Genomic DNA, 24,066 nt, shown 5'->3' on the forward strand with positions numbered 1-24,066 from the left:
GAAAGAATCAAATAAAGTTCTACTTACAATTAAATCAGTCAAGACGTCATTTTTAAAATTTGTATTACCTTGCATGCATGTCTGCTTATGACCAAACAAAATGTTTATTTATGTTTGTATATGATATAGTTTATATAAATTTCCCTATATTTCCAAATAATTTCCAGAAATTCCTGTAACTTCCTATAAATTCCCGTAAATTTCCATAAATTCCCATAAAGTTTCCAATTTGGAATATTTCCAAAATTCCTCAGATTAAGTTCCCCGTGGAAAGTTTCCGGAAATTTACTGGAAACTTTCCGCCCCTTTGCAATCCTAATAGTGCCACAGTCCCCAATTTCCTCTAGGTTTTCCAGTTTCCACTTACTAAACATTGAAGGTATATTCTCACTACACTCTCAATGGGATAAGCTCCAGGTCCACTGAAACCTGACCTGGATAGAAAGCTTAGTGAAGATAAATGAGTGAATGTATTGTTCAATGTTTGTTATATCTGTAAGACATTTCTTTTATATAGTTTTAAATTTTGAATGGAGGTTCATTTATTATCACTTGTTTACTATGTTTATTAAAATGTATTTTATTGGACCTAAACCTAGAATAATGTGAATGCACTGGGATGTTATGTTCTGTCTTATGTACCCTCTCTATTCCTTAAAGCTAAGCCTGACCAGGATGGAGGAAGCACTTCTTGTGATGTAAAAAAGCCATGTGATGTTACTACCCCATGTCAGTGTGTGTGCCACAGCAGAACTCATTGCTCGTCCACTTTCTTCAGCACTACAGCCTCTAAACCAGCTGTGATTGACCTCACTGGAGAAGACTCTACTGCCCAAGTCAATACACCTTCAAGAGGTTAGCGTGCTCCGGAATCAGTGGCTCAGTCTCTGGTCTGCCTTTTTCTTACCCAAGTCATAGACATGATTAAATGTCATGAGTTTTCTTCTTACTAGCATTGGAGGAAAATCCACCGAAGAGATCCACACTATCATCCAGGCTTTCTGAGAAATTTCAGGCTTCCCTTACTAAACAGGAAGAACCAAGTGACGAAGACTTTAAGCCTGATAAAAAGCGCATTCGGGCACTTGCTGCTGATCAGAGGGTAGGAATGTAAATGAATGAATCCTGTAGATCTTAGCTGTTTGTTTTTTTAATCACCCTGAATCAGATTAAACTTAATCCCAAATACAAAATTCAGACATTGGTAATTATATTAGCGTTAATGCTAACATAAACACAGTTTTAACTATTTCAGTACTGGAAATGTTTTTCTTAGATTTGACCCTTTTTATATCTTTTATTTTTTACCTTTTATAATAAAATATGACATGGTCCAGTTTAAAAGCTATTAACTGATGTAAATTAGCGTATATATATATTTTTAAAACACTACTGTATTTGCTCATGCTTTGCATTTGTTTGGTTTCTGTGATTTACAGCACATTATTCAGTGATTATGAACCATTTATGTCAAAGCATATCCTGACTTAATAATGATTTGTCAATCATGTGGTGTTCAGCAGAGCAGGAAGCGAAGATGTCTTGAAAAAGGTGTGATATTCGATGATGATGAGGAGGAGGAAGAGGAAAGGGCTAATCGTAGGGCTCAGGCCACAGCTGAAGGTAGCCTGCCACCTGCTGAAAGCTGTGTGAGTATATGGAAACTGTTTAACCTTTAAGCCATAGTGTAATGCTTACATATAGAGTGTCCGAGGGTTTAATTGTTCATGTCAACTACATGTTGTATATCAAAACGTTTAGAGAGCATAAGCACTATATTTATAATAAGAGATGAGCTAATGCAGTGTAAAGTATTGGTATTAATGTGGTTCTTGGACTAAAGCTCAGGGTCACTATTTGATCAAATTTTACTACAGATCTTACTTTACTTAATTCTGATCCTGCAATGCCATGTAAAAAGAGGTTTTTGGTATATAAATAATCTTACAGCATTTTTCCATTATTCTTGTGACATTTAATATGACTTAGAAGCTTGCAGTAAGAACCGAAAACTTCATTTCTAGGTTTGCTGTACTGGAATTATCTGTGTAATTGGCATTCATATTTATTTAAGTGTTCTACAAATAAAGGCATGCAGTAAGGAACTGGACATTGTCCTTTGTTATTCTACTATGTATTTTGTTTTGATGGATTGACGCTTGGCCACTGGGTGGCAGCAGAGAATTTGGTATAAGAGCTTGCATATGATTGCTCTTCAACCAGAATCTGAACACACTACACTATTTTAAAGTGCTTTGTGTTGCGTGTTTTCTGCAGATTAGTTGGACACAACTAGTTGTTTCTGACCCTTTTTACAGAGTTTTAAAGAACAATCGGACTTTATTAAGAGAAGGATTACAACTAGCAGTTATTTAGATAATAAGTTAATCTATGTATTATTTATTTCATTAATTGGACTATTTGAAATACAATAAATACCAAAAATATTTATTTAAATAAATATTTCTCTAGCATTTCAAATCTCAAATAATACTTTAACAAAGCCTAATTAAATAACAGCTCAGTAACTGCAACATTCCACTTGTCACATTTATCACATAATCTGTCACAACATTATGTCAAGCAAATAAGGAACCCATTTGTTCTTTTACTGGTTTTGCACTTTTTTCTGACTACAAAATTTCTAAATAAAGGCAAAGCAAAAGCTCACTGGCTATCTATCTAAGTGATACAATCCTAAACTAATTTTGTTAGCAGTTTGTGCAAGGCAAATATTTTTCTTGTGTTAAATCAACTTGAATTGTGGTGAATGAGTGAACCCACTCTTTTTGAAAGAAAAATCCAGGTTGAGACTTGACATACAGAGTATTTGAAAAGATACATTGTGTATGCTGTGCATCATTCATAATATTGTTTTATTTCAGTTAGTACAGACCCACGTAACTGAGTGATCATGCAGATAGAGACTGTAGCCTCAGCCTCAATTTTCTTTGGTCTGGATTCCACAGGACGCTGGAAATATTTTTGGAAATTCTGGTCCATGTTAACATGATTGCATCATGCGAGTATTGCACTATTGGAGACTTGTGCGAAAATCCTACATCAGCAGTTATAGAAATACTCAACCAGCCAGTCTGGCACCAAAATTGCCCTATTCTGTTGGTTGAGGTGGTCCATGTTTTTATGAATTGAATTTTGATGCCATGTGACTGGCTGACTGGATAATTACATGAATAAGTATGTACAGGTGTTTTTTCTCTGCATAGAACTTCTTAGAAAATGTAATGCTCTACCATTAGAGGAGTCTGTCTTGGTGTCTGTCTGTGACACTGGAGAACCTGTTGCGTGTATCATAGTTAGAAGGGACTGAGTGACTTGTGTTCCACTTACCTAGAGATTGGTTGACTGTTGCAGAAGGTGGAGACCTAGCCCTCATGGGTGGGTTTAAGAGGGCGGAGTTTGATTTGGGTTTTCATTCCTCATCTGACACCGTGCGTAGCCCCCGCCAGTGCTGACTGACATCTTCAATGGGCCCTTTGAAGCAAGCTCCAGTTTAATTAAGAGGTTTGCCTTGCTTGGCAGTGAACTGTGAAAGCCTGGGATAAATATTGAATGGGGTTCACTCGCTGGTTACTGCGCTCAAGGGATAAACAGGTGCTTTGTGTCTCTAGAGATTGGCTGGCTGGGGGGATCGCTGAGGGCTCCAGGGGCAGCCGTGATGGGGGAGTGAAGACCCGTGAAGACTTTTTATGAAGGCTTTTTCTCACTCTGTCTTCTTTTCAATGTCTCTTACTGAAGGAGTTTTTGAAGAGGGGGGGACTTGAGTGTCAAGCTCTCAGAGCTCACCTGTTGAAATGCAGGCCTGCACATTCCATCACAGAGTCATTGTGGGGTGAGGACAATCTACCTTAGGATCTCAAACACAGAGCTCTAACAGGACACAGGGCTCGCCTTGCACCTCTCTAGAAAAACACAGTGAATGTACTGTTTGGCTGAACAAGCCCATTATACATTTATTTTAAGCCCAAACACCTCTCTTTAAGCCTGATTCGTTAGAATTTTTAAAAATCTTTTAAGAATTTTCTTTAGGATATATTTTGGACTAGATGATCATTGATGTTATCTCTTTCGGTTGTAGCAGAAGCACTTCCTTAAAAAATCTTTCCTACACTTCTCTTTAATTTTGTGACTGACATACACATTATCTAGCTGTATACCTGAGACCTTTTCAGTCTTAAAGAGACAATCTATTATACATCAAATTCTCTCTAGCATATTCTGCTTTATACTGTAGATCAGTGAGCTGTTCAGGTCAGCTTGCCCCTGGTGACCCCAGCTGAGACGACATGCTAAGGTTGACGCTCCCGCACAAGGCTTTTCTATGTTTGATAGCGTGGACTGGATTGAGCCGAGGGAGAGCTCTGAGATGATATCAGGGCCCCCATGGTGAAATAATGCAGCGTGAATGTGTCCATAGTGGCAGGTCCAGCCAACGGAGGCTGTTATCTGCATACCAGGGGTGTTTTTTGCTGCCCAGTGGCGAGAGGGGCCGAAACTGTGGCAGCATTCGTGTAACGGATACTCTTGTGTCAGCTGTTTCCTGCACTGCCGCTGACAAGGCCTACCATTCACAAGCAGCCCTCCCTCCATCATTCGTTGAATAAGTAATTATAAAGCACAGGAGGCAGGGTACTTGGACTGGGCTATTGAATGTGGCAGCAGCAGGTAAGATGATCCAAGGAACTGAGACAAGTGGAGCGCTGGTGTGAAACTCCTCCAACTATCCTGAAACCTTATCTTCATCCAGGCATTTTTTTCTTTTCAGTCCATCCATTGGAGCTAGGCTTCATCAACTTAGAGTAACGTGTATATGCTAAAATCCATTTTATTAATTTCTGAGAAGATAATTTTGTAATATTTATCTTTAAACATGGGATAAAATAAGCATTGCGTCTATAGTTAGTCTTTGTATTGGTGCTACTGTTATTAATCTTGTGATGCATGTCATATATAGTGAAAACTTTAAGACAGACCTGATCCTAATTAAATATTCAATTTTTAAATCACCATGCAAACACCCAAGTTTTTCTTTCTATTCTTACTGTTTCCATACGATATAGCAGATTTTAGTTTCCATAACATTTATTTTCCATTGAAACAAGACCGCCAAAGGTTATGGAAATATTTGAATAAATATTTTGAGATTTGTGCTTTGATACATGGCACGTTATCATATAGGAGGTTGCCCTTATGAGAAGGGTAAAACGTGTCCATTAAGGGAAGAATGTGTTCAGCAGCAGTACTCAGATGATGTTCATTTGGTATTTTGTGTTTGCCAAGAAAACTTTCCTTACCCCATTATACCTCAATTCAGCCACCTGAACTGTTGAAAAATGCAGGTCTGTGTATTTGCAGATTTGCTTGCTGAAACTGGATATTCGAAGGATGGAAAAAGATTTGTTGATGTTTATCCAATTTTCATTTTTTTTGGTGAGCCTGTGCCCACTGTAGTCTCATATACTTGTTCTTGTCCACCTTTCTCAGTGTTTGCTGTGTTAAGCATTCTGATATGCATTTCTGGTCACCATGTTTGTAAAAAGTGTTTATTGGAGTTACCATAGACATCCTGTCAGCTCATCCAGGTACCATATGTCTTTGACTTTTCAGCTCACTGTGTATTTTTTGTGTTTGGCTGCAAATCTGAGTACCATCTGGTACCAGCAAGCATGCCATGCTCAGTCATGTAGATCACTGAGATCTCTCTCTCCCCCATTCTAACACTTTGATTGGATTGATCTTGGCCTGTATCTACATGATTTTATTTATTGCACAGTTGAGACTTGACTGTTATTAAGGTGAATGAATTGCTGGTAATTGTGTGTATATATATATATGTGTATTAGTGGATGGTGAGTGTATATATAACCACACATCTATATACAATATATGTGGTGTTGTAGCACATGCTGCATGATGTCCGTGTTGTGTTACTAAATGTGTTCGTATACAAATGAGTTCATACACTGCTTAGGATCAGTTTCACTAGCTGGCAGGTTCTTGTATGTGAAAGCTATAATTAACAATATCCAGTCACGGAGCAGCATCTTGAACAATACTGGGGTCTAAACTTTCCATTGCAGATGGAGTCATCTGATCCTGACTTAGGATAGTGTTTCCCTTTTATGTATTTTGTTTATCTATATGTCTACATAAATGAAAAAAAACAATTCATCTAATTGGCTAAGATGAACTCTAGCATTGCTCCTGTAGTTTTATTCATTTTAATCCCTGAGGTTTATTTTGTTTTCCTTTCTTCTCTCCATAGTCTCTAGTACCTTGTTCCCTATGTGCTTGTGCAAGCCTTGCAGAAGGTCAGAAGGCAGGTGGAAAAGTCAAGGACAAAGACAAAGAACGCAATGGAAAGAAAGCTGTACCCAAAATTTTCTTTGGCACACGCACTCATAAACAGATCACCCAAATTGCACGAGAGCTGAAGCGGACGCTGTATTCCACCGTGCCTATGACCATCCTATCCAGCCGAGACCATACGTGTGTCCACCCTGAAGTGGTACCCCACGCCAACCGCAATGAACGCTGCAAGGAGCTGCTTGAGGGCAAGAATGTGAGTCACCCAATGCCCAGGTCATAGCATCTGACATCACTACAGCTTTCAACACAGGGTCTTTATTCATGTGTCACCACATGAACGCTCAAAGAGATGAAAGGCTTCATTGACAGAGTTTGTTCAGCTCATGGGTTCACATGCTCTTGTTAAGTCTGAAGGTCTGCTTGTTCCTTTATTGGGAAGTGCCAATGTAGATCAATAAATTTGTTTTGGCTGTTCAACCCTATCCTATGATCTTTCTATTCAAACGGGAGTGGTCACTTTGAGGATAATTATGTTCACAGGGCCTTATGGCTCACTAATGAGTTTATTTGATGTAAATCATGGAGATGTAAAGTATTTGATGTGCCCTTCACATTCACTAGCTCTCAACCCAGTATAATACCTATGTACCTATTCCAGAGCTCTCCTCCAACATGATCAAAACATCTACTGAGTGAATATATTTAGGAAAAATTGTGTTTTTTCCATCCTTTTTCCATTGTAGTAACAGAGACATGCCCAATCTATGACAAGGATCACTGAAGGTGTTCTGGCCACACTGATTCTTGTGCTTTCTAAAACTTTAGGGAGCCACCATTTAAATATATTCTCATTTTATACAGGTCAGGACCTTTGATTTGCCCGGCATCTGAGATTATATGAGGTTATACTCAAACAGTGGTCATACTGTAATGACTAATTATACCATAGAACCCCCAAGTTGAACCTTTGCAAAGGAAGCAATTGTTCATTTGTTCATCCCTGGCCTTCAGGCTGGATAGTCAGTGTTCACTAGTTTGGCAAGACTTTTCACTTTGGTGTTGTTGTAATGGGAAGATGATTAGTAGCCTTCGTATTACAGCCCTGGTAACATGAACCTACTCTTTAAGGGTCTGTGAGTGAAATCCATGTCACTGGAGCTGTGGAGACCAGTTGTGGGTGATAATGACCCTAATCACTCATACAGAGCTTTTTGTTAATGCACACTTGTCAGGTGCTTCACAGGCTGTCTATTTAACAAGAGAATTTTTATTATCCTCCTCACCACCAGGTAACCTGGGGTATAAATACTTATTGCTCAGCTTTCTGACTTTGTGAAGAGTCCATGGCACAGGTGATGAATCTTCTTAGGAGTATATAAGCCATAACACTATTTTCTGCATCATTTCCAATCAGGTCTCCACTGCAACCCCACTTTTTGGTTCTTTTATTCTTCTCTGAGGAATTTATTGTGAGGTCACACATCTCAGCTATCACCACCACCATAAGAAGCAAATAACAGTTGCAGTGAACTGGCACTGCCCAGGCAGTGTTAATCCCATTCTCCCTCTGTGGGATAATCTCCTTGACTATAATACAGTTGAAATTGCTGTCAGCCTCTCATCGCTATTGCAGGCACCAGTGAGTCCCGGCACAATGAACAGATGCCCCCTTTAATGCTCCAGAAGAAAGACACCTGCTCTAATTATGAAATCGATACTTGCCTCTTAGCAGTGACAGTGTGGTCATTGTTACAAGTGAAAACAATGAATTGCATAACATCTAATTTGTTAAAGACTTGAGGATACACTGTCTAATGTTAGGGATGATTTAATGACCTGCCATTTTAACTAAGGATTATTTTATTAAAGTTTAGCAGTGAACGTGGGTTTTTTTTTCTTTCCTCTTTTTCCTCTGGTTAACAGGGGCAGTTATGTAGATTCTACCACAATGTGCATAAGATGCGGGAGCAAAGGACTTTGCAGTGGGTGCATGGGCTGCACCAGGCCTGGGACATAGAAGAGCTGGTCAGTCTGGGCAGTAAGCTGCGCTCCTGTGCCTACTATGCAGCCCGGGAGCTCATGCAGGAGGCTTGCATAGTTTTTTGCCCATACAACTACTTGCTGGACCCTCTTATACGGGAGAGTGTGAGTTTTATTCCCAGTCATAACATGGGGCTCATTTATTTATTAATCCATTCATTTTGACATAATGACTCATTCATAAACATGTCAGTTTTTATTGCAAGGGTGGTGTTTACCAGATTATTCACATACCATTTAGCTTTTTCTAATCTTTACTGAAGATGACATTTCCTATCATCCCCACAGATGGACATCAATCTAAAGGGGCAGATTGTGGTGCTGGATGAGGCTCATAACATTGAGGATTGTGCCCGTGAGTCTGCAAGCTTCACAATAAACCAGGCTCAGCTGCTGGAGGCTCGTGAGGACCTTGAAGTGATGTTGAAATATAACATCCGCCAGAACAACCATGAGCCCCTTCTAGGCTTTTGCTGCAGCCTGCTCAAGTACATTGTCCTTGTTTGCTCTTATAGGCTGTAGAACAATCTAGATATGATCTCTGTGCTAACTCCCTAGTGACTGATGGTTTGTACGGGATATAACTTGATATAATGAGATAAATGGAGCCTACAGTAATGGAAGAAAATATTTAAAATGGTGTAATGGGGCACATTGAATCATGGAGAAATTAATTAAGCATCCTTTTATCGATTAGTGAGTGGAAACAACTTGTTTTCTATTGACACATTTTTGTGTATCATCTCATGAGACCAGGATGTTAATTGCAGGACTAATTAGGACATCATTCTTCATTCACTTAAGATCTCTGTGTAGTGCCTTTATGTTTTTGATGGGTATTTGTATGCAGCTGGATACAAGAAAGCTCCAATAATTTGCAAGACAGAGATTATGAGACTGCCTATAAGGTGTGGACTGGGAAGGAAGTTCTGGACATTTTCCATGGTCTTGGTATAACAGCCGAAACGTTTCCTGTGCTTCAGGTATCCCATTCTGCATGCTAATATTAATTGTTTTCTTACACTTCCTCTATGCAGAAAGGAATATTTATTTTTGTGTGTGTTTGTGTTTGCTTGTTGAACAGAAGCACTTTGAGGCAGTGCTGGAGAAGGAAGAGCGGGTTGGGCTGGTGAACGGGAGAGAGGACACTGTACAGGTTCCCACCATCAGCTCCAAAACTCAGACTGTGCTCAAGAGCCTTTTTATGGTGTTGGGCTTCCTGTTTCGACAAAACTGCAGGTTATTATCCCTTACATTAATTGAGCTCATATAGGACAAACTTTGTCTTCAAATGATTTCTCTGCTGGATGCATTTTTTTAAATATGTTTTTGGTAGGTCCTGAAATAATATTTCTGGCTTACATTTTCTTACTTACTTTAAATGTTTGACCTTTTTCCACTGCAGGAATTACTCAAACTTATAATTATTGGCACTTTTTGTAGCACTGTGTGTCACTGGGCGGTTTCGGATATGAACATGTGACACAGTATAGAAAAAGATTGATGAATAAAAAAACCTTATGTTTAGGTGCTCATCACTGAAGGCAGAATACAAAATGTGCATATATTTTATAATGTTAAATTCATTTTTTTCAAGAAGTGACCAGTACTATCATTGTTTTTCAGTAAAAAAGGGATCAGTCATATTTGTTCTGTCATCACAGTATGCTTAATTCATGTTTACCATCCTTATAATATTACATTTGTCAAGTTTGTTTAATTGCAGTAATATTAATTTTTGAACTCTCATCACGTTTATTTCAAATAATTTTTATTTTCACTTGTCACTATCACTGGAGAAAGTTAAATATACATTATCAATGATCCTTCACTGATTTCAGACAAAGGGGCAGTGTTATTCTTAGCACTTTTTCTATGTTTAACTTGGTAAAAGCTTTGTTGCAGTCTGCAATGATGATGCAGTTGTTTTTACTTGAAGATGCTGCATACCGAGTTCTTGTTTATATGTGCATGTGCGTAGATTTGCGGATGACTACCGTGTGGCTCTGCAGCAGAGTTATGTTTGGACTACCCAGGAGGATGTGCCAGATGTCCAGGGTTTTTTTGCCCGGCCTCGTCGTCGCCGCCAGACAGCCCGCACTAAATCCCTTGTGCACACACTTAGCTTCTGGTGCCTAAACCCTGCAGTTGTGAGTGCCTGACCCTGAGCATCAGCAACACTAATGTTTATTTAAACATTTTTTAAAATCAGTGCAGGAATAAGAATCATTGTCTATATCATTAGTGGCCAGTGTATATTCAGTTCAAGATGACACATAATGTGTGTGTTCTGGCAGGCATTCTCTGATCTGAGCACAGCGGTTCATAGTATAGTGCTCACTTCTGGTACCCTCTCACCCATGGGGTCCTTCTCTTCTGAGCTGGGCCTCAAGTTCTCCATCCAGCTGGAGGCCAGCCATGTCATCAGTAAGTCTCAGGTTAGTACAACCTAGTGAGTAATATAGCCTGTGAAAATTGTACACAAGTGAAAATGCTGTTATTAAATATGACTTGAGTGAAGGTAAATGTGGCCACTCAAATAAATACTTTAATAAACGTGGAATCTGCTGAGATGACTGAAGACGAACTTTACCTTAAGCAAAAGGTCACATGTGATAATTATAATAAAAGAAAATAATTCAGTATAAATAAGTGGAAACTCTTATACTTCATATAATATAGTGTAATTTTATAATAACTGCATGTGTGTAAGTTTTATGAAAAATAAAGCAGTCTGTATAACTTATAAAGCATAATCTATAGGTAATATTAGTCTCTTACTTTAAGGATGATTGACAAATAGATATTTAAACCTTTAGATATTAGATACTAGAGATTTAGACCTCTCTATTTCATTTGCACATTAACAAACTATATTAGCTGTGTATTTGTAACTATGGCATGAACTGTTGCAGGTATGGGTTGGCACCATTGGGGCAGGTCCTCAGGGCCGTAGACTGTGTGCCACATTCCAGCATGCAGAAACCTTCAACTTCCAGGATGAGGTGGGTGCACTGCTGCTGAAAGTGTGCCAGACGATGAGCCGAGGAGTTCTCTGCTTCCTGCCGTCCTACAAGGTAAAGTGAGAGACTCTATGCTCTCTTCATTTTTTCTCATGAAATAGATCTTGAAATATTTTTCTTTGATTATATGATGTGTTGTATGTGTAGCTATTTGTGCTCCTACCACTGGGAGGTGTTAGAGACCACAATATATGCTCCAAATTTAAATACTGGTTGCGCTGGCTTCTTGACACGTCGCATGAAGTGACAACCGAGGCACTCGTTTTAAATTCAGTAGAAAATATCAGTGAAGCTTTGTTTTGCCACTTAGCTTCTAATTGGCAATTCTAGGGTATAATGGACGCTATACAAACCACAGTGCACAGACCAGCATTTTTTTCTGCCTGTATCAACTTTCAACTAACGAGCTCACTTATAGGCTTCCATTGATAAATACTTTGTTCTCCTTTGTTTGGTATTCCTTTGCTATGAATAATTGATTTTCTTTCAAACTGCTTGTTACAATGACTCCTCTAAACAAATGAGTGACCTTCTGCAATGTATCCATTTGCAGACCTGCATTATTTGTTAAGCTAGAGTGCATGTTTTTGTATTTTAAGTTTGGATATCGTGTAGATTTATGAATGTTTTTAACGATTATACATGACTTGTCCATGTAGATTAATATTTAATCAGAAACTGAGCAGCCTGGGGATTCTTTTGAGCCTTTGAGATGTTGGATGTTCTGGAGCCTCAAAGTCCCATTTGAGAAATAACCTAGACTGTCTTTTTTTTCCAGACGCCTTCTTAACTGATCTCTCTCTCTCTCTCTCTCTCTCTCTCTCTCTCTCTCTCTCTTTGTGTGTGTGTTGGGGGGGTTGCATATATATTCTACTGTGTACTGCTTTACCAATTCAGATACACACACACACATGCTTCACCTTGCTCTTCCTAGAGCTGTGGTTTGTAGTAGTTTTGATACCATTAAACCACAGTACACCTCATCGTCTGGCTCAACCACAGGAGAAATAAACTGGAAACAACTGAGGGGGGAGGCACTTATTAAATGTTGGTTTGCAGAGGTGAAAAGATCTCAGAGAAACGCAAGATGCTTTTAAAGCAGATTAAGATAAGGGCCATTAGGGGTGATGTCGCCATGCTGTCTGTGTGAAGATGCGTCTATACTGGCGCCTGGTGCCGGTGGGGAGTGAGTGTCGGGAGCCTGTATCCGTTTAGCTTTTGTCCTATCAAAGTCAAAGTGCACTGCAGGGTGAATGAGCTAAGAGCCTGTGAGACCTACAGGTCCCATCACATGCTGCCCAGTGTCTCTCAGGCAAATTTAGGCATAAGCACATACTTACATAGTGCCTAGGACACTTAGAATGTTAGATCATGCACATCCAAATCGGGTTCTGTGTTTTTTGTATATCTGTTTCTTATTGTGAAATAGAAAATCCCATAGAATTTTAATGGAATTTAGTTATTTAGGGGATTTAATTTTTAGGCAATCATTTTTAGGTACACACCAGTCCTAGTTTTTCCAATTTTAAAACAATATCTATGTCAGAGCTAGTTAATGCAATGCTGATCCAATACTGACATCCACTTAGTAACTAGGCAAACAATCTTCGAGCTTTTATTGGCACTTTATGTGGTATAGAAGAATGCACCAGTAGATTGGATCAGAACATTTTGTAAAATCAACACATACTGATGCTCAGGATTAAATCAGTACATTGTTCATTTTGGATTACCACAGACAGAAGAGTCAATCATAAAAGTTTTCTAAAATAAAAAACAATATCTTAATTTTATAACATTAATCTTTTACATTTTTATGCATTTTAGTCAATTTTTGCTTATATCCATTTAAATTAATGTTTTCTTTTTCTGGATACTTTTCTTGTTCTTGATATTTTTTCTAGTTTATTTAAATAATATTTTTTATATCAACTCAGCTAACACATTGTCAAGCTAAAACCAGTATGGCTTTCTGTTTGCTTTATATAACACACAATGTGGTTTTTGCTGTTGAAAAATATTACATTTAATTAATATTAACACTTTCAGGGCATGATAGTTGATGTATTTCAAAATGAATTAATTTTGCATTAATTAATTTATTTTATATATCATGCATTCTGAAACAGAGTGTGACATCTTAAACATTCAATTCATGTAAACATTTTTGCTCTTGAGCACCTAAATATTATGAAAATGTTATTCAATTGTGAGTGTTTTTTTTTTTAAATAGACAGATTTGGGTATTATTTCTGTCTCTATTTCTAATGTGTATTTAACTGAAAGACTGACAAGACAGTTGGTCTCATCACAGTGAAATAAGCCAGGCTTTGCTTCTGGAGCTGCTGCCCACTTGAGTTGTAAATGAGCTGTAAACTCTGACACAGAGCTCCGTTAACAGCTAACAGCACTGAATCTCTCCAGTCATGACTGTTTACCACATCATGCTCACAAGAATCTCCTAATGCTTTCTCAGCAGCAAGAGGAGGAAGCTTTGAGCGACATGGTCCACTTCTGAAGCTATCATGAGTCACTCGGTTTCACATGTATTTCAGAGTAAATATTTTGCCTGCAGCTATCATGCCAATTGAAGTGTATAACTTCCTTTCTCGAAGCTCTGCATTAGGGAGCCATGCTCTTGACTTGATAAATCCGGATCCATCCTCCAGCAGATCTTGCACTTTATCTGCTGCTCTTAGCTCAGGGACTGTTGGCCTTGTGCTAATGGCATACTCTGCATCAGCTCAGAGGAGCAGAGCTGCTCGTCAGTAGGTGGCACAGGCGCCACTCGACTTCAGAAGTTGCGTAATTGTCGCTGTCATATTTGACGACTGAATTATTCACATCTGCTATATGTCTATGCCTGCCATCACCAGGGTCTGCGTGTTTCATTAATGATGCCCATCAACCAAGCTGCTTCTATTATTTAATAGTTTGGCAAAAAAGATCAGCCTCCTTCCAAACATCAGTGTGGCAATGATGATAAAGTGCTTACAGTGCTTACAGTGGTGGTGGCGGAGTCAGTACACCACAATTCAGTCCATACAAGTGCCACTACATTATCCCATGCCCTTGGAAAGCAGGATCACTCTGTCCAGTGTACTGTATTGTGTAATGCATATGGTTTTCCTATTGAATGAATAAATTATTCATTCACTGTTGTTCAATTTTTGTAAGCAGTCATCATCCTACTTTTGTTTTTTACTTATGTTTTGATGGCTTTAATGATGCTGACCTCTAACATGTTCTAAAATTATCTACATGCAATCAAAGCCATGATCCTTGTCGTACAAGGATGGGCTCAAATGAAGGCTGTATACAACAACATTATTCATTGCGCCTTGGCATAGATTATACAAGAAAATTTTTACATTATATACAAAATATACATTTTTCTTTAAGATGTTTCCACATTTGGTGTTTTGATGATGGTCATGGAGAGCACTGCCTAACAAATAGCTTCAAATTCTCTCATAGATTTTGAATTGATGAGACCTGGTGAAGGCCATGTCATATGATTTGCATTGTTTTCATTCTCATCAAATTGTCCATGAGTTCTTTCATTCAGTGGATGGGGAAACCTGTAAAACAGCGGTGTCCAATCTTATCAGGAAAGGGCCGGTGTGCCTGCACCTGCACCCACACCGGCCCTTTGTGGATAAGATTGGACACTGCTGCTGTAAAAGATCACTCCCCATCAGGATAGAAATGTTTTATTTTAGGATTCATTAGAAGGCAATCAGTCAGAATAGCTCTGTATGTCTACAGATTGTATCACTGCATAATAATTTTGTTTTAAAAAAGTTTCTAAATTAAAATACTAATAATTACATAAGCATATGAGGGAGGATCCAGGCAAGAAGCTGAGAAGTCTGCACACAAAAACCTGAATATATTGGAAGGTTTTGCATGCCATTATTTAATTACCCTGGCACGTTGTCAGGTTTTGGATGCTTTGATACAGTGAACAAATACAGTGAACGTACAGCATTTTTCCAGTCTCAACTAATCACTAAACATGACTTTTCTTTGACATTGCTGATATTCCAGATGTTCAGATCCATAGTAAGCCAACATCATTTCATGATCTTGCCCACTGAAATAGCTAGGAAAATGGGAAGAAATTTAATGATGTACTTTGTACATATCATCTTGACCTTGTTTTAACATTTTCATCATTTCATTATGAATTTTATATGCTGAAACTCAAGTGCATTTAGTAAGCAAACCCAAGTGCAGATCTCTCACCTCTCGCCTTCTCAGGTGTGCATTTGAACATTTAAAAAATCTGGCCATTCTCACCGATTGAGTTCCTATAGGTTTGTAGTGTCATAGCATTTTTGGTAAACGTTTTTATTTGTTTTAATAATTTTAAGAGATTTGAATCCCTCTTCAGAGCTTGTTTTGTGCTGTTGTGTTATTCTCTGTCTTTTAGATAGCTCTTTGCTGATTCTTAACAAGGGCTGGCACAGGGGTCATTCCTGCCATGTTTGCGTATCTGACCATCAGCCCATCAGCCAAGTGTGTAGTTTGACATTTTTATTTTTTGTTTTGTGCTCTGGGCCTTGGGGGGGGGAACACTGCTCTTGTCTGATAATACCTCTGAATTAGTCATGAAGACCGTGCACTTATCACGGTACAACCACTGCTATCTGCACCCTGCCCTTAGTTCTGTGTTCCACTCCTTCCACCTGTAGTAGGCCACTTTGTTTTGGGAAAATTGGCTTTTTATGTTTGTCCATTTTCTTATTTTCTACAATTAAATTTTTTAAGTGTATTGCACTGTACATATTTCTTTTAACACTAAATACAAGAGCACAAGAATAAACCATAGAGCTGAAGGTGGGAGAAATAAGCTTTTTTAGCTTTCTTTTCTATAGCTACTAATGAAGCACACATGGACCTCTGTTGTAGACTTGATATTCCATCCTATAGCACGCATGGATTCCACTTTCACGGGCTGCTTTTGAACTGGTCTCCACAGTATGAACATGAGGGCTATGGAAAAATGTGTACGTAATTAAATGGCAGCATGAAGGCAGACTCAGGGCGATGTTTACTTACAGTGTCTGAGAGATAAAAGCATTAGAACCATTACTGTGCAAGCCAAAAGGCTCCTGGACTGGCACTGTATTGTATTTCACTCGTTTTTATAAGGCCTAACAAATTACAGCTCTGGGAATATAAACAATGAGCTTACACGAGAGTCTTTGTGCATGCACATGTCCCTGTCTTTTAAGGTCCATATCAGGTTACATTGGGGTTATCAGTTTACACTTTGGCCTGGAAAGAAATTAATAACATTGTCCAGAAGTAAATTCAGTCTGCTTAGTGCATTGACCTGATCCATCAGAAGAATGAGTCATATGTAATATGTTTTTTTTTATTTTTTTTTTTATTAAATATACATAGACACAAATTAACAGAACAAATACAACCATTTCTTTTTTTTCTTTGATCGTGGGTCTGCGTTTTTTTTTTTTTTTTTAAACAGATCATCGTTTCTCATATGGTACATTGTGCAAAGCATCAAAGCATGGTGTCAACAATGTATTCACACAATTCTGTTTTAGGTTTTCTACTTTTACTACAAAAGATCTACTTGACCTTACTAACACATTTCCATACCATTTAATGAATCTGTTTGATTGGAAAATTATGTTTACCCGAAAGGAAATTGTGGATAGTCTAGACACACTGCAGGCTTGGTGAGGAAAAGAACTTTACTCCTGAGTGTTACTCCCAAGAGATTTGCTGACGTTTTGCACTGCCACATAGTCTACTTGTAATAACCTAGTAGTAATAATGTAATAATCTCAGTGATTGAAATCTTAAATATAACAATTGTCCTCTATCCATTATTATGCAGCAGTTTCCAAAATAAATTTGATCCACCATGCCCTGTTATATTTGTATTGTGTACAGGATATAAGATATTTAATCGTGTTCTCATGTAAAGCTCGGTTTGAAGGAGAACCTGACCAAGCACTCATCTGCCTTGCTTTCAACTCACTAGCATTTTTTATAATTTTATCAGTTTTATAAGTAGATAAAGTCTGTCCACAGGATAAACAGTGTCTCAGATTAAAGGATGTTAAATGTACATCAGTATTAATAATTAATAATTATATAATAATAATAATAATAATTAAATAATTGTCATATTTCTTTGGCAGTGTTCAATATTTTTTGTGCATGTGTTTTATTTTGGACTTCACGCCATCAAACAGTGGTGATGTACTTAATACTGCTCCTCACTCACACTGATATTGCTAGGAAAAATTCTAAGGTCTGAATTGCCCTCAAAGCACATAGCACCTCTTGTGTGAGGCTCTCGTATGTAGTCTGAATATGGTGTTCAATTCTGCCATTGAATATCAACTACCTATACTTAACTTGATTCTGAAAGTTCCATGAATACCGTTAAGATGCGCATCATAACACTATGGATAAATGTTGTATTCCTTATACCTGATGAATACTCAAACACTGAAACCTGTATATAGTAAAGAAGATGTTGGTAAATCTGTGTGCCTGAATAGATGCTGGATAAGCTGAAGGATCGCTGGATGAACACAGGTTTGTGGGAGAAGCTGGAGGAGAAGAAAGCAGTGATTGCAGAGCCACGTGGAGGAGCCAAGAGTGATTTTGATGAGCTGCTACAAACGTACTACAATGCCATTAGACAAAGTGGTGCCAGAGGTGGGAGTAAACACTGTTCATCTCTTATTCTGGGATCAAAGTGACCTTTTGTGATTTTCTGTAAAATTCCTTTTGTGCAAGAATTATTTTTATGTCTGTGATATTCATTTGTTTTCATCCTTTTTTTTACAGATGGAGCACTTCTGATTGCAGTTTGCAGAGGGAAAGTGAGTGAGGGGCTGGATTTTTCTGATGACAATGCCAGAGCTGTGGTCACTATTGGCATTCCCTTCCCCAACATTAAAGACCTGCAGGTAACAACCCTGTACTGTGGAGCATTGCATTTTCTCCCCTTTATTTACAGCAATATTCTGGAATGCATGCTCTTTATTTCTTGATAAATGTGTGAAATCGAATCCTATGAAATTGTTCATAGTCATTTTTGTACTGAAAGGTATTATAGTCAGGCCTTTAATGAATAATAATAAACTAAAACATCCAGCTCTGATTATTTCTACTTATTCTGGCTCTGAAAGTCTCATTGCTGTGGACCGGGTTTGATTCCCTGACAGCGAGCTAACTCTGCCACTGAGGGATTAACCAATGGGAGGGTTGAGTCAGGAAGGGAATCCTGTGCCAAATCAAATATGTGGACCAAATGATCCGCTGTGCCAACCCTGAATAGGGATCAGCCGAAAAAAAAACAACAACAATAACAACAACATGCTCCCGGCCTGGCCTAATTGTAATTGTCCTGTACAGCACTGATGTGTTATAAAATCTTCAGAACAAACCTAACATTGCATTATGTACATCCCATGGTGATTGTACCATTTTTGAGCTGTCCTTAGCATATCAACTTGACCTTTATGCCTCCCCCTCTGTCTACCTTGCTGTCAGAGTGTATTAAAGTTTTTCTTACCGTGTCTGTCGCCATGAGGGACACGTGGATGATTGTTGCTTCTAAGTTCTTCACCTGAGCAGAAACTGTTGGCACGGTGGCTGCTTTAGCTCTGGGTAAAGGCTTTGATTTTTATTTTTTATTTTTTTCTCTCCCGTTTCTGCTTTCTTGGCAGTTGATTTGCTTTGCCATTTGGATAAGGCTGTAGAGGGAATATTAGATAGGTTTTAATTGCAGCTCTTGTTTGAGGCTTTCAGGATGTAACATTAAGCATCCAGCGTTAAGCTGATTGGCCAAAGGGGAATAGGGTGCATTCCAGCTTCTCAATCAGAAGGGGTTTGATTTCTTAAATGCCACATGGTGTGCTTGACAGAACTCTACAGTGTTTGTTTCTTGCCCTCCAGATAATTTTCAATCAGTCACTCTCTAAAGGCATTGTATTGCCATATGGTTTAGAAGTTGACAAAAAAGTATGTTTGATTGTGTTTTACTAAACAGCAGGGTATGACATTTTTATAAAAAAAACATACACGTTGTTTAGCATCTTGATAACGCTGCACATAATGACCAATTATAATACATTTTATACATTCTGCACACTTCTGGTACAGCAGAATCCTTGACTCTCAACATCTTGAACACTTTACTACAGGCTGCATAATCGTGGCATTTCTAAAATTGTTGTCCACCAAGTTACGTAGTTAATTTCAAATTTGCTCGTATGATTATCGATTAAATAGAAATCCATAATTTTTTGGCTAATAATTGAGATCACACTGTTTTATGGCTCACATGATTCTTTGACAGAAGGAATAATGTATATTTCCTAAATCCTTGCAGTACTGTAGCAGCTCATGTGCATTTGGAATTACTGACTTACTATCACATTTGGTTCCGTCTTGAGCAAGTTACTTATTAGAACACTTTAATCATATCAGGGTGCCAAGGGGAAAGTAAAGAGAAACCAATAATATAAAGTGCTGTCTTGTTTCTGTTCTTCCAGCGAGAGGCCTTTGTGGTTAAAAATCATACCTGATCGATGGTGCTGCCTCAAGTTTTGAGAAGAATATTATATTGATACACAAACTGTACATAATATTAAATATGTGCATGATATTAAACCATTAGTGCAATAAAATTGAATTGAATGGAGCATTTGTTTAGAACTAATGTTTAGAGTTGATTCACACCTCTAAATTGCATATCACAAAGGTGTTTGCCCTCTGAATCACATTATTTAGCAAGAGCTGTACTTTCTCATTCATTTGGATGTTAAGTATAACAAGTAAATGAGGCTATGCTGGACCACACGTTTATGATGTGGTGTCGCCGAGCTTTCTGTCCTTTGGCTATAACTGCAGATCAGTGAGAACAATGAGAACAGTGAGAACAACCTTTCTTTATGATCATTCTTTTTCCAAAGCTTTTGATAATCTTCCATATTTCACCTTCACAATGTGTGTTTGAACTATGTTTTATATTTGTAGAGATGGTATTGTGTGTTATCAGAAAAATACCATGAAATATTTCTGTGAAATTGCACATTTGATGACATTTGAGGGACAAAATTTCAACATTGCTGTATCATTTTTGTTGTGAAGTTAAAAAGCTAAAGCAGTTTCCAGGGGTCACAATGAGTCTATAATGCAGAGCTCCTGTTAGGTTTCATAGTTTTTATATATAATGTTGATAACATTCAAATGCTAATAAACAAATGATTTTTCCTTTCTGTATTATTTAGCGTGCAGGTAGACAGTTTTATTGCGCCTTCTCAAATTAGCCTGTAAAAAAGAAGGTTACTAGTATTCTTTGTCTGCTCCAGTTATTTGCTTGTATATTCTGGTTTGATCTAAAATTTCTTTTTAACTTTTAGATTTTGACATTTATTTCCAAAAAAAACATCTTATCTGAAATAAGGCACTGTGGGATGTAAACATGGATTTTTGTTTATTATTCTGAAACATCAGTATGAATCAATCTACTTTTACATGCTTGGTGCATACATAGTCAATCAGTCATGAAGCCTGCTCCTCAGTCAATGTCTGTTTTTAGGGATGAGAAGGTAAAGCTGAAGAAGCCTATCCTCTGACATTTAACAAATCCCTTCTAGCTTATGGTTTCTTGCACATTAAGAAGAATTGGCCTACAGCTAGAACTGGCTTTTTCACATATGCAACCTGCCATATCGAATTGAGTGTTAATGTAGTGCAGGAATGTGACTGCCCAGATGCTGAAATGGACCCTGATTGGAATTAGATGACATTGGCAGCCTTGAGCTAGTGACCTTTACTTTTGATGACCAGGTCTTCATGTCATCCTCTTGACTCTGAGACTGATAATCAGCATCACATCTCTTATCAGCAATGGAAGTGCCTTAGAAGACTTACTGTAGGTGTGGACATTAGGAGTAGACAACATGGAAAAATACTTTTTTGGGGCGTTTCCTCTAGGTACTTTGGTTTCCTATCCCAATCTCAAATGGTCCATTCAGTGTAGGCTGGTTTTCACCTTTAAATAAGTGTATCTTGTGTAAGGGTGTGTTCGCAGTAATAATAAGAACTTAAAATTTTCATTCTGAAATGTCACTTTTGTTGAGGTTTGCTAACATAGCACATTGATCTTTGCCTGGAACAGGCTGTAATTGTCCTGGTGATGGCCTTTTGACTCTAAGCTGGTGCTTATGAACACACGGTACCTGTCACAAGCAGTTAGAAAGCCTCGCCAACCTGGCCTACCCAACGGGAGCTGAACTTTTCACTTGTCAGCTTTAAAAGGTTAGAGCTAAAAAAGCAAAGTGATGGGTGAAAACTGATGGACAACACCCTGGCTTTTGTATGGCAAGACATGTCATTCAGTGGCCCCTTCACTCCATCTAATGTACCCAAAACTAAAACAAAGCAGTGAGGGTCTGCTGTGAGGGTCTTCTGGCTGTGAGGGTCACCTTCATGGGAGTGTTAGGCTATGCCTCTCACCTGTTCACCCTCGGGTAGTGCAGGTGCTTCTTGTTTTAATCAGCTATTATTAATTAATGTGACTGACCATGGAGTATTTATGACAGAATTTTCTCTAGCAGCTTTTGTATGAAATGTTTGATATTTACTCAAAATTAATATGGCATTTAGATGACCTTGCATTTAGTATTACATTTTTGTAGAATTACATTTAAAGCATTTAGCAGATGCCCTTTTCTAGAGTGACATAAAGCAGTTCAGGTAGAACAGGGTCTACGAATACGATCAAGCAAAACCTTGTTTTATAGATCAAATTTAGATGGTCTATTTAATGTAAGTGCTAATTCAAGTGTTTGCAAAAAGAAAAGTATTTAGTCTCTAAGGTTTAGTGATTTATGTTTGGGTCAGTGTTAAAAATCTGGGAACCAGAATGCTTTTTTGTGTATATATCTATATTTTTATTTGTGTTACAGGTTGAACTGAAGATGAAATATAATGACCAGCACTGTAAATCCAGAGGCCTTCTTCCTGGAGGCCGATGGTATGAGATCCAGGCCTTCCGGGCCCTAAATCAGGCTTTGGGAAGGTACGTATTTGAGATACCTGACACCATAAATATTTATTTTGCATAAAGTTTTATAATTGCAACATAATTCTTGTAATTAATCTACACTGAGGTTATAATATGGATCACATGAATGGAGAATGTGCTAATTGAAATATGTTTACATTTAGTTTACATTTTGAGTGACTGTTTTAGATATTTTTTTATTTTCATTATTAATCAAAGTTTTGCTAATCAAAATCATCATCCATTTGCTTTCCATAGGTGTATTCGACATAAAAATGACTGGGGTGCACTTATTTTAGTGGACGATCGTTTTAGAGCTAACCCCAACAAGTATATCACAGGTAAACTAATGAAGAAAAGGTTTTATGTTGATTCTGGTGCCATGTATGTTCATAGTGGCTGTTTTGAAATGAATGAAGGTCTGCCATCTCACTGCTGTGTAGTTACATGTCTGCAGACACTAGATGGTGATAGTGGTCTTTTACTATGAGACATCTCTGTATGAACCGTTGCCAAATAATGTGTACATAAGGCCTCTGCTCTTTTACATGCAGTGGTAAAGTCAGAAGTGTTGATTACATGAAAATCTACACTATGATTTTCACATAGTGGTCAAAACAGAATTAAGATCCACCTACCACATGAAAGTTTATACATGTTGATGATCAAGCGGTGGAATATTTATGGAAATAGAGAGCAGGGATGTGGTTAGTCTAACACTCTCATTCCACACGCTCGTCCAGGCCTGTCCAAGTGGGTGCGTCAGCTGGTGAAGCACCATGACAGCTTTACTAGTGCCATGGAGTCTTTGGTGTCCTTCTCCCAGTGTCAGCAAGGAGAAATAGAGAGCCACACTGAAGAGCTTGTTCAAGCTAACCTTGAATCCCCCAGGACTCAGTCATCAACTCTACAGTTGCCTCCAAAACTTCCAAAACTGCACCAGTCCCTGAGCTCTGAGGGTCAGATTACTCCTCCCTCTGAAGCAGGTACATGTTCTCACTCTCACTTAAAAATAATAATAATCCAGTGGTTATTTTTAACCCAAGCTTTATCTGGCAGGTGTTTGTTCCAGACAGGAATTATGTCTGAAACAAACTTTCATTAAAAAATTCATTAACTAGCCATTCTGGCAAGTAAAAGCTCCAGTGTGTTGCCCAGTCTCGTGTTTTGTTTGTCTGGAAACCTAGTTTCACTAATTTTAACTAATTTACATCATTAACGTTATATAATATGTATAATATGTTTGGACAAATAGTTTGCTAGATAAAACTTGTTAAACATACTCGTCCACAAGGTAACAATGAAACAAAATAAGAAGCTAGCACTAAATCTGCTTGCCCCAGGAGTCCAGACTACTTACTTATTATCCAGTCTTAGAATGAGACAGACATGAAAGAATGTCTTACCTTATATAATGTTTTTCCAGGTTTTGGACACTATAGCAATAGACTAAAATGTAAGTCTGTTTAAATGTGCCTTCCTAATTCATTTTGTGGTATTCATGCACTTCACAAAGCCAAAAATGTGTCAGACTTGTGTTTGTGAGGTTCTACTTTTAACACAGCCACTAGTTCTTCCCTTTACCTTTTCACGCATGCAATTATTTTT

General features: G+C 38.0%; 1 protein-coding gene across 2 annotated transcripts in view; it reads left to right on the forward strand.

Moving 5' to 3' along the window:
* The window catches only part of brip1 (BRCA1 interacting helicase 1), a 48,792-nt gene that overhangs the window by 2,947 nt on the left and 21,779 nt on the right, over window positions 1-24,066 (forward strand). For both annotated transcript variants that reach the window (XM_060888093.1, XM_060888094.1), the window contains exons 4-19: window positions 661-855; window positions 954-1,102; window positions 1,524-1,649; window positions 6,287-6,583; window positions 8,254-8,475; window positions 8,659-8,858; window positions 9,221-9,353; window positions 9,455-9,609; window positions 10,352-10,520; window positions 10,668-10,808; window positions 11,286-11,447; window positions 17,936-18,095; window positions 18,228-18,349; window positions 22,361-22,473; window positions 22,717-22,799; window positions 23,202-23,444. In XM_060888093.1, coding sequence (XP_060744076.1) covers window positions 661-855; window positions 954-1,102; window positions 1,524-1,649; window positions 6,287-6,583; window positions 8,254-8,475; window positions 8,659-8,858; window positions 9,221-9,353; window positions 9,455-9,609; window positions 10,352-10,520; window positions 10,668-10,808; window positions 11,286-11,447; window positions 17,936-18,095; window positions 18,228-18,349; window positions 22,361-22,473; window positions 22,717-22,799; window positions 23,202-23,444 — 2,670 coding nt within the window. The remainder of the gene's footprint in view (window positions 1-660; window positions 856-953; window positions 1,103-1,523; window positions 1,650-6,286; window positions 6,584-8,253; window positions 8,476-8,658; window positions 8,859-9,220; window positions 9,354-9,454; window positions 9,610-10,351; window positions 10,521-10,667; window positions 10,809-11,285; window positions 11,448-17,935; window positions 18,096-18,227; window positions 18,350-22,360; window positions 22,474-22,716; window positions 22,800-23,201; window positions 23,445-24,066) is intronic.

Source organism: Tachysurus vachellii, chromosome 15, assembly GCF_030014155.1.
Source record: "Tachysurus vachellii isolate PV-2020 chromosome 15, HZAU_Pvac_v1, whole genome shotgun sequence".
Classification (NCBI taxonomy): Eukaryota; Metazoa; Chordata; class Actinopteri; order Siluriformes; family Bagridae; genus Tachysurus; species Tachysurus vachellii.